Below are 16,443 nucleotides of genomic sequence, written 5' to 3'. Positions count from 1 at the left end.
AGGGAATGCTGCCTGCAGCCAGTGGGGTTGGGGCAGGCCAGGCTGGGAATGGTGTCCCACAGGCTGTGCAGCACCCAGTATCTGGGCTCTCAATCACGCTGGGGAAGAAATGCAGAAAGAGGGTGAGAAAAGACAACAGGAAACAGGGGGCATGGCTGGGGAGGAAAAAACACCCAGCCTCAGAGCTGCAGTTGGCCTTTGAGGGCTCCCAGGGTGGCACTGAAACCACAGAGCCAGGCTACACCCTGGCACAGTGGCACTGCGCTGTGCCCAGCCACTGCCTGGCCCCTCGCCTGTGGCCTTCCCAGGATCTGGGACAGTGACAGGAGCAAGGGGTCAGGAGGATGCAGACCCCAGGGGTGCTCGAGCAGCTCAAGGACCCCCAGGGTGTGGTTTGGGCACCGCTGCCAGCTCTGGCTTGCCAGCTCCAGGGACAGAGTTGCATGCCAGGGCCCCCTCTCCTGCCTCAGTTTCCCCATCTCTTTTGCCCTGCCAGGGCTTTCCAGAAGATTTGGTGCCCAGACAGCAATGCCAGCACAGAAGACAACCAAGTGCATGGCCAGAGTGGGACAGGGACAGGGGCAGGGAGATAGCTGGGGCACGGGTGGCATCTTTCTGTGAGGCTCACACATGCCCACTTCCCGTTTTGGCAGCAAACACCCAGGCCGGGGCAGGTGGCCGGGGCTTGGCAGCACCGAGGAGCTGCTGTACCTGCCCGTTTCAAGATGAGTCAGTAGGAGCCAGCACCAGGCTAGTATCCTGGTTTCGATCAGGTGGCACCTTGGCGAGGCTCAGGGCAGGGTCCTGCACCCACCCCAGAACAGGCAGGGCTTCCAACCCCACACGTGCACCAGGGCATGGTGCGGGCTCCTGCCATGGCCCTGCCGTGGGCACAGGTGGTGCCAGTGGCAGTGCCAGGCTGCGGCTCCATCCCACCAGCTCTGCAACGGGTGGCAGCAAACACTGAAGAAGCGCCTGGTGCCAGTGCAAGACGAATAAGTATCTCGCTGTTCAGCTACTGCTGGCTGACTGCAGAGGGAGCTGCATGCACCAGGGGCACGCAGCCAGAGGGCACCCATCAGCTGTGGGGCACCCATCAGCTGTGGGACACCCATCAGCTGTGGGACACCCACCCAGTCACAGGGTACTCACTCAGGCATGGGGTATGCACCCGGCTATGGGGCACCCATCCACCTCTGGGGCAGCACCCAGCCATGGGTCAGCCGGTGCCCGTGCAGCGCAGGGGAAGCACAGAGAGGGGGCTGTGCCAGCTGCAGCATGTCAGGAAGGACCCACTGTGGGGCCAGGACGAGGCAAAACCACAGAAAAGAGGAAGCCCTCGAGTGCCCCAGCCCAGCAGCAGCAGTGCTGGGGCACACGCGCACAGGCACCTCGCATAGCACCGCGGCCTGGACCGGTAAGTCTGAGCTCAGCACCAATGCCCATGGAGGGAAGAGGGGCTGAGGAACAGGGCAACCCCAGCACTGCTGGGCAGGGTGTCCCCTCCGGAGCATCTGCAAATGAGGCCAGGGACTGATAGGCAGAGGGACCACTGATCGGCAGTGCAGGGAGCAGGCAAAGCTTTCTCAGCCCTCATTGCTTGGGATGCCAGGTTTTTCTGGAGCCTAAACTTAGCTTGTGTGTTTTAGCAGAGGGGGCAAAGGCAGGGAAGAGGTTTTTCACAAAGCTGCAGTAGCTGGGGTGGGAGAGCTGGGCACCGCTTCCCAGGAGGCTCCAAAATCCTGGAGGCACAGGCACAGCCCTGGCCAGCAGCAAGGCTTGGAAGCCCATGTGTTTCCAGAGGTTACCTGGGAAAGGAAACCGCCCTTGGTGCCAAACGCTGGAGACTGCATGTGTGTGCTGAGCCCCATGTGCGGGACTGGCATTCCTGGGCGCACTTGGGCCAGCGGCTGGTCCCAAGCCCAGCCAAACATCCCACTTGTTGCCCCCCCACTGCTCTCTGCTCCCACCAGCATTGCTGGTTAAAGCTCAGCAGCACCAGGCCCAAGGCAGGCAGAGGGGCACCGTGGCGGGGCAGCATCGCGTGGCCAGAGTCCCCATGTGCCTGCGGGCGGAGCCCCTGCAGTGGCAGCCCCGAATGGCTCCTGGCCCTCCCTGCCCTCCCTGTGCTGCCTGCAGGGCTGAGGCCACAAGCTCCCAGGCTGTTGGGGCTCCCTGTGCCCTTGGTGGCTCGGGAGAACATCCCAAACCTGAGGAGAGCACCCCAACCTGGGGGCAGCCCTGCCATCACTGCAGGACGGTGCTGGAGTGAGGTGGCACTTCTCAGGACACCCCAGTTGGGGGTTCAGACTTCTGAGTGATTCCAAGTAAACCCCATTCCCAGCTTGGGCCTTGCCGTGGGGTCATTCAGGCAGAATCTGGGCTGTCCCCCCCCGTTGCCCTTTGGCATGTGCAAACTCCCAGGCACTGGTAGCATTCCAGACATGACCTGGGCAAGCGGGAAGGGTGGAGTTGGGACCGTGGCTCTTTGTCAGTGGGAAAACTGGGGCACAGAGCAAGTACCAAGGGCTGAATCCATGGTGTGTGTGATGGGGAGTGGTGCCAGGTGGGGGGGACACAGCTGGCTGCTGCCCATCAGCCCTGTACCTCCCCTTCACAGAATCACAGCCTGCTTTAGGATAGAAGGGACCTTAAAGCTCCCCCAGTTCCAACCCCCTGCCACGGGCAGGGACACCTTCCGCTAGAGCAGGTTGCTCCAAGCCCCTGTGTCCAACCTGGCCTTGAACACTGCCAGGGATGGGGCAGCCACAGCTTCTCTGGGCACCCTGTGCCAGCGCCTCAGCACCCTCACAGGGAAGAACTTCTGCCTCAGAGCTCATGTCAATCTCCCCTCTGGCAGGTTAAAGCCATTCCCCTTGTCCTTGGCCCTACAGGCCCTCATCCAAAGCCCCTCTCCAGGTTTCCTGGAGCCCCTTTAGGCACTGGAGCTGCTCTAAGGTCTCCTCTTAAGGAGCCTTCTCTTCTCCAGGCTGCCCCAGCCCAGCTCTCTCAGCCTGGCTCCAGAGCAGAGCTGCTCCAGCCCTCGCAGCAGCTCCGTGGCCTCCTCTGGCCTCGCTCCAACAGCTCCACGTCCCTCTTGTGGTGTTGTCCCAAAGCTGAATGCAGAACTCCCCTTGGCAGCACATCCCTGCTTGCCCTGGAAATGGAGATACTGGGGACTGTGGGAGGGTGACATAAAAGCCACCGCGGGACGACACCAGGTGCATGGGAGGTAGCGGAAGGGTCAGGGGTGATGCTGGAGCCCAGGTTAATGGACAAGCCCTTTCTCCGGCCCCAGCACCTCCCCACCACCCCTCACAAGCCGAGCTGACAGGCCTTGGTGTCTTTTCCTCTCTCCCAGGTGTCAGCTTATCACTGGAGGTGACAGCCAGCCTGGCAGCATGCCCCGGGCATCGCTACTGCCCCAGCTGCCATGGGGCCGGCCTGGTGTGAAGGTGGTGGCCATCACCGGGGTGCTCGCAACCACCCTCTGGAACCTGAGGTGCTTCCTCAACTCTCCCCAGGTCTCCAGAGAGGCCTCTCAGCACACTGAGCCGCTGCTGGTCCTGGTTTGGGAATGGCCCTCGAAGCAGGTCCCCAATGTCAGTGGGGACATCTGCCGTGAGCTGTATGGCATTACAGGCTGCTGGGTCACCATGGAGCGCCAGCTCCTGCACCGGGCAGATGTCGTGGTATTCCCCCACACCAGGCTCCAGCCCGGCAGGGACAGCCTGCCCAAGGACAGGCCACTCTGGCAGAGCTGGGTATGGGTGTCCCTGGAGTCCCCCTCCAACACTAAATCTCTAGCGGGATGGAACCAGACCTTCAACTGGGTGATGACCTACAGACGGGACTCGGACATCTTCGTCCCCTACGGCAAACTTGTGCCCAACCAGTCGGCCACTGTGAACATCCCTGCAAAGACCAATTTGGTGTCTTGGGTTATCAGCAACTACCACAAGACTCAGAAAAGAGCTGAAGTCTACAAGAACCTCTCCAGGTACCTCCACGTGAACATATACGGCAAAGCAAACAAAAAGCCACTTTGCAAGGACTGCCTCTTGCCAACAATATCCAAGTCCAAGTTCTACCTTGCCTTTGAGAACTCCATCCACCAAGACTACATCACTGAGAAGCTCTGGAGGAACGCTCTGATGGCTGGCACCGTGCCCGTGGTGCTGGGGCCTCCCCGGGCCAACTACGAGCAGTTCATCCCTGCAGACTCCTTCATCCACGTGGATGACTTCGGCTCCCTGGCAGAGCTGGCCACCTTCCTGAAGACCATGAACTCCAGCCGCTACCGGCAGTTCTTCACCTGGCAGAGGCGGTACAGTGTGAAGCTCTACACCGACTGGAGGGAGCGGATCTGCACCATCTGCAGCACCTACCCCAGCCTGCCCCGCGGCCGCACCTATCCCAACCTCGAGAGCTGGTTCAACACCTAGAGCTGGTGTGCTGGAATCATCGGGGCAGAGGATGCAGGGGTGGGGTACACAGGATACACGGGGCACAGTCCTAGACCAGGACATGGGGCAGAGGTGGACATGGGAGTCTCCACCTCTCCTCCCAGCCCGGCTGTTGCCACACTGGGACCTTGAGCAACTACTTGTGACTTGATTTCCTGCAAAATGGAACTACCACCCCACCTGACCCGACACTGACCCACCTTGCCAGGGTGCAAGCAGGATGAAATGGTGCTTTGGAAATAAATGACAGTGCTGCAAAGGCTCTGTCTGTGCTGTGGGGCAGGGAAAGGGGCTAGGGGGGTGTGGAAATCCCCAGCCTTCCCCTGCCATTGCTCCGTGCCCTCCCCAGTGAAGCTGCAGTGGCAGAGGCCCTGTGGTGACATTCCTGGTTGGGCTGGAGGAGCTGAGTTCAGGGCAGCCAGGGGGAACCCAGCACCCTGTGGCTGAGGATAGAGAGCACAGCCTCTGCTCCCCCACTTCCTGGCCCACCCCAGCATCCATTTCCCCCCACAACCCCCGCTGCCAAGCTGTGGGTGTCACTGTGCTGGTGAGGACCAGGAGGACACCGGATGCTCTTGGGTGCAATCTCAGCCCGCTCAGTACAGTCAGAGGGATGCTGCGGTTTCTCACTCGCCCGCCCTGCTGCGACAGGAAGCCAGGGGCACGGTGGAGGCTGGAGCCTCGCAGCAAGCCCAGAGCAAAGCCAGGCCCCTGGACGCCCTGTGGCACCAGCAGCCTGATCCATGTGCCCTGGAAGGTCCTGCTCACCCTGCACTGCACACACCAGGCACCATGCTACCAGCATGGTGCATTGCTGGACCCTGTGCATACATTGTGGGCACCCTGCCCCATGCACACACCTTACACCCTGAGCACAGGCAATGCCCAGGCATCCCGAGGGGACACCTCCATCTGGGATGAGTGGCAGTGCTGGGGCTGGGCGACAGGACCAGCCAGTGGGACACGACAGCTCCATCCATACCTTGCTCTGTGCCCCTTGGCTTGGTGCCATCAACCCCCTTGATACAAACGTTTAACTCCTTTTTCACAGGTTCCCCCCCCTTTCCCTCACTGCAGCCCTATGTCACCCAACCATAGGGCTGCCACTGTCACTGCTGCCACCCCTCAAGGTGCTGGGTGCCACCAGGATCTGCTCCCCATGCCCAGGGTGCAGCAGCATCCCCTCAGCAGATGCTGTACCTGCCCATGGCTGGCACATCCCTGTGTCCCCAGCCTGGCCTCACTGGGTTGCAGTTCAGTGGCCATGCTGTGCTCTTCCAGTTTCTGTGGCTTCAAATTTCAGCTTGATTTTGTCTTCTGGGCAAGTCGAAAATGCAGCAGGAAGGGTTCAGAGTGCCCAGGGGCAGGACGCTGGGCAGTGGGATTTGGGGGTCCCATGGTGGGGAGCAGGGCTTCTGTCTGGCCAGCCTTATGCTAGAGGAGAAAATCAGATGGTGATGTGGAGAAGCAAACCTCAGGGAGGTGACATCCTTCCCAGGCATCCTGCTACTGACCCTGCTGCAGCGCCAGCCTCCAGCACCCCACAGAGCACCAGCACCAAAGGGCAGCAGTGGCCTGTGCCCCTGCCCTGTGTAACCCTGGGCACCCTGGCACTGGGGAGCCAGTGGGGACACAGGGCGAGCCAAGGGGCTCCCACCACAGGGCTGGCACACAGCCTGGTGTGTGCACCTCAGCCCTTCGCAGGGTCCCCATGGTGCTGCCTGCAGCAACCCCACTCCTGCCTGGCCCATGGCAGCGAGGTTTGGGGCAAACCCAGAGCAAATGCGCCATTTACTGGTAGCTGAACCCAGGAATGGGATTTTCAGAAGTTCCATAGAATCATAGAATCAACCAGGTTGGAAAAGACCTTTGGTACCATAAAGTCCAACTGTTCCCCAGCACTGCCAAGGCCACCACTAACCCATGACACCAAGGGCCTTGCCTACATGGTTTGTGAACACTTCCAGGGATGGAGATTCCCTGGGCAGCCTGCTCTAAAGCCAGTTTCCTTACAGGAGCACAGTCTGGTGCCAAACCAGACTGCAGAGGCCACAGCAATGCAAAGCAAGGTGTCATCTCCCAGATATTTGATTCTCCTGGCTGGTCTGATACCCCCAATCTCAAACAGCTCAGCCCCTGATGCCCACAGGGACCTGCCTGGGCTGGCACCACTTGGCACAGCCACCAGGGCCGGATCACGCACAGGAGCATCCCTTGTCCACCAGTGTCACACTGGCAGCCCCATGGCAAGGGCAGCCCAGTCTTCCTGTACCTGTCTGCCCACCCCGGGGCACGGAGTGCTGCAGCTCGCACCACATTCCTGTGGGGTCCAGTGTCTGCAGGAGGAGTCTACAATCGGGATACTGCTGCATTCCCACCCTTCCCAAAACCAGCTATGGAAAAACAGCAGCTCAAAACGGGTGGAGGGTGACTGGGGCAGGGGCACAGACCCCAACAAGCTGCCCCTGTCCTAGTAGTGGGCTGGCCTGCAGGCAGGCAAGAGCTGCGTGTTGCTGGTGTGACAGGGACTCCTCCACCTTATTTGGGTGCTCTGGTCCAGCCCCACTGTGCTACCCCAGAGCCAAACCAGGCTGGGCTGCCGGCAGTGTGCAGGAGCAGGGATAAAGTGAGGCAAGGAAACGGTTAACTTGCTCTCAGGCCACAAAGAACCAATATTTATTTCATTGTCAGAGGGAATACGATTAAGAAAAAATAAAGATCGTCATCAACTACAGCAGGCTCAAAGGCACAGGGGTGCTCGCAGCACGGACAGGACAGTGTCAGCCCCCTGGGAAAGATGATCCTTGGGGCAGCCGGGCTGGGGCAGAGGGACCACACTGGAGAGGGCACAGGGGACCCGGCGTGACGTTGGGCACCCCTAAAACAAACCCCAGGAGCCCACCCATGGATGGGTGAAGCTCTGTGGTGCCACCGGGTGAGAGTGTCAAAGCCCCTGGGCACAGCGCCCCAGCCCCACTCTATGTGACAGGGAGGAGTCAAGCTGGGAAACTAGGAATCACTACAGAGAGTTTTGCTTTTTAAGAACTACAATCGAAAAAAAAATTAAAAAAAAAAAAAAAAAAAAAACACACAACACCCTCTCCCCCCTCCCCCCCCCCAATCCCCAAAATCATCTAAATCCCACTTTTTTCTGGGTCTCACAGGAGCAGTTTGGCTGGGCTGGGCACAAATGGCTCCACTCAGCACCCCGGGCACACATGGCTTCAGTAGGGTGCAGTGGGGCAGCTGCCCTCCAGGAGAGGTCAGATGCTGCTTGAACCAGTAAACTCTCCTAACTGGGAAGGGCTGGGAGCAATCACAGGGAGCACGCAACATCCCCATGCTCCCAGCCCTTCCCCTGCCCCACACACCCCAGTGAGCACCCCGGAGCGGGAGCAGGGCCGTGCCTGAGCCTGCTTGGGGCAAAGCTGCCCCATGGAGCCTGCGCAGCCCTGGCTCAGTGGCTGCTGTTGCTCATGGAGAGCCCGGGCTGCAGCGCTGGGGGGAACATCTCGGATTTGTGGAAGGGCGGCATGTAGACAGGAGGGGAGGGCGCCAGGCTGTAGCCCTGGGACGTCACCGGGATGGGCAGGCCGGGGGGCACCAGGGGCTGGTTCATGTCATACATCACCCCCTCTGCCTCGTTGCCGAAGGGCAGCAGCAGCCGTTTGCCTTTCTGACGCCGGTTGCAGAACCAGACCCGGACCACCTGTGAGAGGGGAGATGGGGCAGAGGGAAGGGGGAGAAGGTGACAAGGACACCCTTTTGCGGGTGGCATCTCCACAGCAGAGCCCCAACCCTGCCACAGCTCCTCCTGGGGCAGGCTGAGGCTGGCCACTCTCCCACAGCTTCCAGTATTGAACCGGCTGGATGCAAGTGCTCAGGAACCATGGCCATTTGGACACCCGCACTCCAAACCCCCCCACCTACATCTTTATCCAGGTTGAGGTCCTCAGCGATCTGGGAGATCTCCTGGGGACTGGGCTTCACACACTTGCGGAAGAAGCTCTCCAGCGTTCCCTTCACGTTGGTCTCAATGCTGGTCCTGCGCTTCCTCTTCCGGGCTTGGGCCAACACTTGCTCCGCATTGCACATCTGAAAATGAGAGAGGGGCCACACACTTGGGTCACAGGGCTGGTGATGTCCCCACCAGGCTCTGGACACGTGTGGTCTGGGCAGGATGGGGACAGGCCTTGCCCCTGTAACTGTCCACTGAGAATCACCCCACTGTGACTGGGGCCATTCCCAGTGTCCCAGGCACTGCAGCTGGTGTAGAGGGGGTGCACATGGACACATCTTTCTTCATCGCCCCAGGGAGCAGCAAGCTGCGTCTGCAGCCTATATTTGATTCCAGCAGGACTTGCCTGCTCCAAGATGTGACCACAGGGCTTCTGGGGGGTGATTTGGGGTCTCCCCAGGCTGGCAGCAGTGGCGATACCCAGTGGTTCCTCCCACAGCTGAGCTGAAGCCATGGCAGTGAGATGCTGCCATGGCACAAAGTACCTGACGCTCCTTTCCTCTCCCCTCCCCAAAAGCTCATGTTAAAGAAAGGGAGAAGCTGCAGCTTGAGGGCTCATGGGTGTGCAGTGCCCCGGCTCCAGCCTGCCCCAGCCCCAAACCTCTTGCATGTTGTCCGTGTTCTCTGCCTCGTTGAGCCAACGCTGCAGGAGCGGCTTCAGCTTGCACATGTTCTTGAAGCTGAGCTGGAGCGCTTCGAAGCGGCAGATGGTGGTCTGGCTGAACATCTTCCCTACGCGGGCAGGCAGGACATCACACACTGCTCCAGCCCCCCACCAGCACCCCCCAGAGTCCCCCTCCGGCATCCCCTGTCACTCGGGATTGAGGACAAGGCAAGGCATTCTCCCTGATGCTTCAGCACAGAGTCAAACCACTGAAACACTTACAGAAGCAGCTGCAGCCATTTAAAACCAGCTCCTTGTTCTCAAACCCTTCCGGCTTAAGCAAGTACTTAACAGGAGCCTCAGGGCTGGTGCTTGCCACCTCCTTCGCAGGTTGTTAAGGTGCTCAGGTGTTTCCCCTGCTCCAAGGCCTCCCCCTTCCCCCCAGTGAGCCCTCACCGTAGAGGGTGCCCAGAGCCAGCCCCACATCAGCCTGGGTGAAGCCCAGCATGATGCGCTTGTGCTTGAGGTCCTTGGCGAACTGCTCCAGCTCCTCCGAGGTTGGCGCATCCTGGCAGGGGCAGAGAGAAGCTGAGAGAGGACAACCCGAGGGGACAACCCATACCCAGGAGCTGCCAGGAGCAGGGGCTGCCTGTGGGGGGAGGGTCAGCTTGGGACAGGAGGGCTCAGCTGATCCTCTGGCACCCACCAGCCACTGCCAGCTCTGGAATATGGGGTGCTGGGGATGATGGGGTGGGTGGCAGGAGGGTATTCCCCAACTCCTGAACAAGGGGGTCTGCTTAGGGATCCCAAAATGTCTCCCCCCTCTGCCGCACATGGGACCCCCTCCATATCTGCCAACCCCCCACAAGCCCAGGGTGGCCCAAGGACAGACAGCGGGTCCAGGAGCACCCAGAGCTCTGCCCCACCGTGCCTGGGCATGTTCCCTCCGCCCCCAGGCTCACCCCTCCCGTGGCCTGACTAGAGGCACTACCGATGGGCACATTTGCTGATCGCCCTAGCATTGCCCCACGACCCGTCCCCACGGGCTCTGCGTTGCCGGGGGCGCGCACCCACCGCCCCCCCAAAGGGGCAGCCCCGCTCCCGCCTGTGCCCAGGACAAGTGAAACGCCTCAGGTGAAGCGAGCGACGAAAGGGCCCACGACTCCAGCGGGATCCCAACACCTCCTTGCCACAACTCGGCTCTTCCCTTCGGGAAGGCTGCTTTTCCCGGTGCTTCCCTTCCTCTCTCAGCGCGTCATTCAACTGCTGCGGGTGCATGTTGGAAGCTTTTACCCGATTTCCATATTGGCAGTGCAATTTCGGATCTCCCTCCTGCCACTTAAGCCTCGGGTGTGAATTCCTGCCGTACTTCGCAGCAGGAACCCCGAAGCATCCCCGCCACGGGGCGACCCTCAGCAGGGAAAAGCCGGTCCTCGTAGCCTCCACCAAAGCGGGGGGCTGCTCTCCGGGACGCGACCCCCGCACCGGCAGAGCTCCGACTCCCCGCAGCAGCTCCGCGGCCGCCCCGAGGGGAGCCCGCCCGGGAGGACGGGCTAATATTTTGCTACGGCTTAAAAACATTAAAACCAAACCGAAACCTCAACTCTAGTTCGAGAACTACTGCTGCCCCCGACCCCAAACCCGGGCTGGCTCTGCCCGCCCCGGTGCCCGCGGAGCCGCGGGAGAAGCGGCCAGGGGACGCTGCCCTGTGCGGCACGGCGTGTAGCGGGTGGTCAGCACATGAAAAGCTGCCCCGAGTCCCCAGAACCGCCCTTCTCCGCCCAAAACAGCCTCCCCGAAGTGCTCCACCCGCGGAGGGGGGAATCGTCGGGCCGCCTTGAAGGGGGGAGCCCGCCGGAAGGGACGGACGAGCAGTACGGCACCGACGGGGTCCCCACTAACAGCGATGCCCGAAAGCGGCCAAGCGGGTCCCTGCCCCGACGGGGCGTCACGGCAGCGAGCCCGGGCTCTGTCTCTCGCCTCCGCAGCGGCATCGGGGACACGGAAAGGGGAGCGCGGTACCTGCGAGGGGTGCCGGGGTTGGCCGGGCGGAGGGCAGCCCGTGCCCGTTCCCGTCCCGTCGGGTCTCACCTCGTCGCCGCTGTCGCTGGAGTGTCCGCCCTCGCTGGCGGCACCGCTGGAGCTGCCGCTGCTGCCCAGCCCCGACAAGCCGCCGGAGCTCTGCTGCAGGGCGCCGGGGCAGAGGGGCGGACCGGGGAAGGCGGCGGGGCCGGAGAAGGGCGGACCGGGCAGGGCGGCGGCGGCCCCGGGGGGCGCGGGCCCGGCCCAGGGCGGGGCGGTCCAGGCCGGTCCGCAGCAGGCCGCGGTGCGGGGCTCGGGCGACGGCTGGCTGCAGGGCCGGGCCGGGCGCGCCTCCGCCTTGGCGGGCGGCCCCGCGGGGGGGGGCAGCCAGGCGCGGGCCGGCGGCGGATCGCGGGCGGCTTCGGGTTCGGCGGCGAAAGGGAAGAATAGCGGCTGAGCGGCCGCCCCGTCGAAGCCGCCGCGGGAGAATGGCGGGCCGGCGTCGGGCAGGAGGCCGAAGGGGGCGGCCGGCAGCCCCCCGTCCGGGCTGAACATGCTGCCCGCGGGCCTAGGGCTCCATGTGGGGGCTGCCGGCCGCTGCCTCCCTGCTGCGGCGCCACCGGGGCCTCTGAGGGCGGCGGGGCCGGGCCGGGCCGTATGGAAATGGGCCCCGGCCCCATTGGCCCCGCACCGGTGGGTCGGGCGTGAACTTGATCCCCCCGGGAGGGGTTGAGGGTGGGGGGCAGGTGCGATGGAAGGTGGGTTGGGGGCTGGGACCCGTGGGATGGGGCTGGGACCCGTCCGTCCCCTTCGCCTCTGGCCGCGGGGCGGCGAGTGCCCCGCTGCGGGGTCTCGTCCCCCTCCGGCCCAGCTCGCCCCGTGTGCGGCGAAGGGCAGAGGTCGTGTCCCCCCTCCCCAGCTCGAGGGTGCTGGGTGGGACTCACATCCCCTAGTGTTGGCGCGGCATTAGCCCCAGCGTCTCCCCACTCGGGAGCCTCCCCAGTGTCGCCGGGTCCGGGCAAGGGCAGGGAATGAGACTGCTCTGGGTAGCAGCCACGGCCGGGGATGCGGGGGACGCAGCCTTACAAGGGCCGCAGCAGCCCCTTTTCCACAGGACAAGCCCTGGGGACTCTGGTGCCGTCGTGCTGGACGAGGGCTTGGCCATCCCCTCCTGCCCCTCTGCGACACCCGGTCCCAGCCGTGGCCTCGCACACCGTCGGGTGTCCTGCAGAGTGTTTCATGGGCAAAGCGGGGGCTTCCCGGCTCCCTCGCACTCCCACTGTCGTCCTCTTTCTCATCCCACAGAGGAAGGCAGCAACTCCGAGGGACCATGTCCTTCCTGCAGACCTCTGCAGGCAGAGTCCCCGAAGCTCTGGGTGTGCCGCTGGGGAGCTAATTGCAGCCCTGGCTATCAGCCCCATCGCTCCACAATGGAGCATGCTTGATATTTTCTCTATCTTAAGGGCTTTCCTCTCACGCTGCCCTTCACAATGGCGCTATCGGGGCCAGCTCCAGCCATTTCCCCATTCCCTCCCTCCCTCCCTCCTCCAACGGCACTGGGAGCTTCCCCGATCCCGACGCTGCTGCCACATTAGCCTCTGCTGGGATCTGCCAGCCCAATCCCTGCCCGATGCTCCCACGTACAGGCACCCCTGACCCCAGCTGGAGCAGGGTGAGCGGCCACCCCGCTGCCAGCACCGCTCCCTGTTTATTAACCCGGATTACGGGCAGCCTGCTGCCGTCTGGCACTGGAGATATGCCAGAGAGATAGGCTGGAGGAGCCTCCCCTGCGGCGCTGGGATGGGACAGCTAGGGGAAGGCACTTGGTGCTGGTTATGAAGCACTTGCTTTGGCTCCTGGGAGGGCTGGGACCCACAGTGCCGGCAGCAGCCCCCGGCACTGCTGCTCGTGGTGGGAGCAGAACAGCCCCCCTGGTCATGGAATCACAGAATGGTTTGCTTTGAAGGGACCTTAAAGCTCATCCAGTTCCAACCGTCGGCCACGGGCAGGGACACCTTCCACTAGAGCAGGTTGCTCCAAGCCCCTGTGTCCAACCTGGCCTTGAACACTGCCAGGGATGGGGCAGCCACAGTTCCTCGGGGCAGGATGAACCTATAGGGGAAAAAAAGAATAAAAACCTGACCAAGTGGCTGAGCTGGAATGAATTAAAGCCCCTTCCTGAGTCCTCGCAGGGTATGTGCCAGGCTGCTCTGCAGAGGGAGGGTCATGCTGAGCAGCCCCAGGGAAAGGCAAGAGGATGTAAAAAGCCAGTCAGTGGGGATGTGGGCAGCCCTGAAACGATGTGGGCAACCATGAGGGGACATGGACAACCCTGAGAGGGCATGGGTCACCCTGAGCAAGCCCCGTGGCTGCAGGACCCACTGGGGGGCACACCCCTGCCCTGCCCCGGTGAGGCTCCGTCCGTGTGGGTGCTGGCCTCGGCCGTGCCCAGGGCAGAGCAGGGCCCTGGGCCATGCTGTATTGCGCTTCCTGGGATGCCGCGGGCAGAGGAAGTGTCTCTGCGGGGCTCCAATGGCAGCCATCAGCTCTGCTCCTCCCGGGCTCCTGCTGCGGCCCTGGGTTTCAGAAGATCCTTGGCTGGGCAGTAACTCCCCTTCCCTTTGATTTATTGTTCCCAGGCTGGACCCCCTCCTCCTGCCAACCTGCTCTTTTTCTCCATCCCCCCAGGAAGCCCCCCAGCCCTCCCAGCCTGCCAGGCCTCAAACGCATTCCTGCTCCCTTTCATATACAGGTGGAGGGGAAGGGAGACGTTGACTTTGAACCGTCCCCTTTGTAGGAGCAGGGCCCATTGTGGCAGTGATGGTTTTAGCTGGGGGATGTGGAGGGAGTCAGTGGGGGTTCTCAGTGTGTGCCCCCGCCCTACATTTCAATGGGGCAGTTTTGAGGGGGCTGTGCGAGGTGCCCCGTACTGTGCGGAGTCACTGTGCACCGATGGCTGAGTTTGGCCACACATTTGGAGCAGAGTCTCCAGCCTGCTCCAGAAGGAGGATGGATCTCAGGCCCAGCTCTGTGGTCTAATTCAGCCAGGGATGACTGACATTCTGCTAGGAAGACGGGAGGAGAAAGAAATGTGTCCGGCTTCCCCAGCTTGCTGGGGTGGCAGCAGGCTGGGGAGGACAGAGCTGCACATCTGCATGTCCTCATCCTCATGTTGCTGATTGCACTGTTTTGAAGCTGGTTTGGCTTGGAGATAAGATTTTAAGAGAGTCTATGACCACAGATGGTGCTTTATTCACTGTCAGCCCACCCTCTTTCTGTGGCAGGTGATGGAGAAACAGTTAGGGCTGTGCTGGGTATCCCTGAGCTTCATGCCTGAGGCAATCTCACCTTGGGCCTCTGGTCAGAGCCAGCCCCAGCCTTCACCCTGGGTCCGTCCGAGGTCTGGGCAGTGTGTTCAGCTTCAGAAGCCCCATCTCTTGGAGGAACCCTGAAGCTCTTCCATGGCACCACAGTTTGCTTGACTGCAACTGGTCTGGGTGGACAGGATGGAGAGCTGGTGCTTCCAAACCGACTGAGATGAAAGTCCAGGAGGATACTTTGGTCCAGTGCTGTTCCCTCATAGAATCACAGAATGGTTTTGGTTGGAAGGGACCTTAAAGCTCATCCAGTTCCAGGGGCAGGGACACCTTCCACTAGAGCAGGTCGCTCCAAGCCCGTGTCCAACCTGGCCTTGAACACTGCCAGGGATGGGGCAGCCACAGCTTCTCTGGGCACCCTGTGCCAGTGCCTCACCAGGGAAGAATTAAAAAGGCCTCTGCATTACAGAGCATCGCCTGCATCACCACAGTGCCTGAACACCCTGGCTGCTCCTCCCTGCTGATGGACAGCTGGGGAAACTGAGGCATGGACAGGCTGGGGCTGAGTACAGACGCTGCACCCAGCCATGGGCTGTCACGGGCTGTCTGCGCCACAGACCTGGTATCCCAGGTCCAATGTCTCTTCCATGCCAGGTTGTGGTGAGGACGTGACTCCCCAAGGGATAAAGGGCTCCTGCTACTGCAGTGCCCTGAGCCAGAGGGTCTTCCTGGGAGAAACCACCATGTTTGACTCAAGGCTTCCCAAAAAGCCTGGGCATGCTCTGAGAGGCTGCTGGGCCCTGAGAGCAAAGGAAGGATGAATCTGGGGACCTCAGAGAGGTGGGTGCAAGGCTGAGTCTCCCCATGGGTATAAGGTGCAAGGCTGTGTGTCCCCATGACTGAGCCTTGGGGCAGTCCCGGGTGATTTGGGTTGTGATGCTGCCGTGGCCCTGATGATGATGGTGATGATGATGGGCGGCTTTGAGCTGAGCATCCCCAAGGGTGCCCGGGTGCTTTGCCGGTGAGTCAGCACCCATCAGCCACCCTGGGGCTGCCGAAACCAGGAGGAGACGAGATTGTATCAGGCTGATGGGGGGCTGGTGTGATCAAAGGGCCAGGAGAGCACAATGCAGGGACAGGATAGTCCTTATCAGCCAGCCCCACCGAGGTGCGAAGGGCCCCGGGGGTGAGGATTGAGGGGGTGGGTGGGTGCTGGGTGCTGCAGGGCTGGATGCAGGCTGTGCAGGCACAGCTGGGGGCTGCCACCAAGCCCTTTTCTAGGGAAACCTCTCCTGGTGAACACTGGAGCAAGAAAATCAACTCTGGTTCTTGCCTGGTCTGGGAAAAATCCCTTGGGAAGGGTTTGGGGACAGAGGCAGGATGGCTGTGCTCACTATTCCCCAGGGAGGTTTTGGGATGGGGGACCCCAGCATCCTCTCTCTCTGTCTCCCCCATCCCACCCCACTCCCGAGAGGAGCACCCTGAGCAGGGAGCTGCCCCCACACCACACACTCGCATGGGTCTCAAACATGGTCGTTTAATAAAATCTCCTGTGAAAAGAACTACAGTCATACAACAACAAGGGCATGGGGAGCAGCAGCCCATGGACCAGGAGCAGCGTGCAGGGGAAGGGGCTGTGCGGTGACTGGCTCTGCTGGCAGCCTTAGTCCCGCAGCACCACTGGTCAACAGCACAGCCCAACCACCACGGCCCCCGCTACCCACGCTGCCCACGTGTGCAATGGCTCCTGAGCGTGAGAGAGGACACCCCCTGCAAGACACCACCTGCATGCAACAGGCTACCTGCGGCTGCGACAGTCCACACCAGGGGCTGGATATGAAGCCACGTCTGTGAAAAGCAACTCGAAGCCCATCCTTACGCTGGTCATGGCCAATGTACCAGCAAGGCTTTGGGCAACAGCACTGGGCTCTGAGCAAGGACTTGCCAGTGGGGGCTGGTGAGCCCAGACACACACACAGGCAGTGGAGGAGTGCAGGGGTCTCTGGAGCCTGGAAG

At 61.9% G+C, this 16,443-nt stretch overlaps 2 protein-coding genes across 3 annotated transcripts; one reads left to right on the top strand and one right to left on the bottom strand.

Annotated features, from left to right (window-relative positions):
* Positions 1–1,393: 1,393 nt before the first annotated feature.
* Positions 1,394–4,725, top strand: FUT7 (fucosyltransferase 7). The gene is made up of 2 exons (XM_030507008.1): positions 1,394–1,417; positions 3,362–4,725. The coding sequence occupies exon 2, from the start codon at positions 3,402–3,404 to the stop codon at positions 4,443–4,445; it is 1,044 nt and encodes a 347-aa protein (XP_030362868.1). The 5' UTR covers positions 1,394–1,417; positions 3,362–3,401; the 3' UTR covers positions 4,446–4,725.
* Positions 4,726–7,114: 2,389 nt separating this feature from the next.
* On the bottom strand, positions 7,115–11,665 carry LOC115616901 (POU domain, class 5, transcription factor 3). 2 transcript variants are annotated; one of them, XM_030506685.1, is made up of 5 exons: positions 11,111–11,275; positions 9,545–9,656; positions 9,086–9,216; positions 8,397–8,561; positions 7,115–8,175 (listed from the first exon to the last, which is right to left on the bottom strand). In XM_030506685.1, the coding sequence occupies exons 2-5, from the start codon at positions 9,594–9,596 to the stop codon at positions 7,924–7,926; spliced, it is 600 nt and encodes a 199-aa protein (XP_030362545.1). In that variant the 5' UTR covers positions 9,597–9,656; positions 11,111–11,275; the 3' UTR covers positions 7,115–7,923. The 2 variants fall into 2 exon arrangements, with proteins under 2 accessions (XP_030362545.1, XP_030362544.1); XM_030506684.1 differs by having other exon boundaries at positions 7,162–8,175; positions 11,180–11,665.
* Positions 11,666–16,443: the final 4,778 nt, after the last annotated feature.

Source organism: Strigops habroptila, chromosome 15 (assembly GCF_004027225.2).
Source record: "Strigops habroptila isolate Jane chromosome 15, bStrHab1.2.pri, whole genome shotgun sequence".
In the NCBI taxonomy this organism is placed as follows: Eukaryota; Metazoa; Chordata; class Aves; order Psittaciformes; family Psittacidae; genus Strigops; species Strigops habroptila.
This window is presented reverse-complemented; position numbering and strand designations above follow the sequence as displayed.

What these genes read in the sequence shown, in the direction of transcription:
- FUT7 (XM_030507008.1), top strand. Translation starts at nt 3,402, where the DNA reads ATGCCCCGGGCATCGCTACTGCCCCAGCTGCCATGGGGCCGGCCTGGT.
- LOC115616901 (XM_030506684.1), bottom strand. Translation starts at nt 11,665, where the DNA reads ATGTTCAGCCCGGACGGGGGGCTGCCGGCCGCCCCCTTCGGCCTCCTG. An exon ending in GGCTCTGGGCACCCTCTACG is followed by an intron (nt 9,217 to 9,544) that starts GTGAGGGCTCAC and finishes CTGCCCGCGTAG; the next exon opens with GGAAGATGTTCAGCCAGACC. An exon ending in ACCTCAACCTGGATAAAGAT is followed by an intron (nt 8,176 to 8,396) that starts GTAGGTGGGGGG and finishes CCCCTCTCACAG; the next exon opens with GTGGTCCGGGTCTGGTTCTG.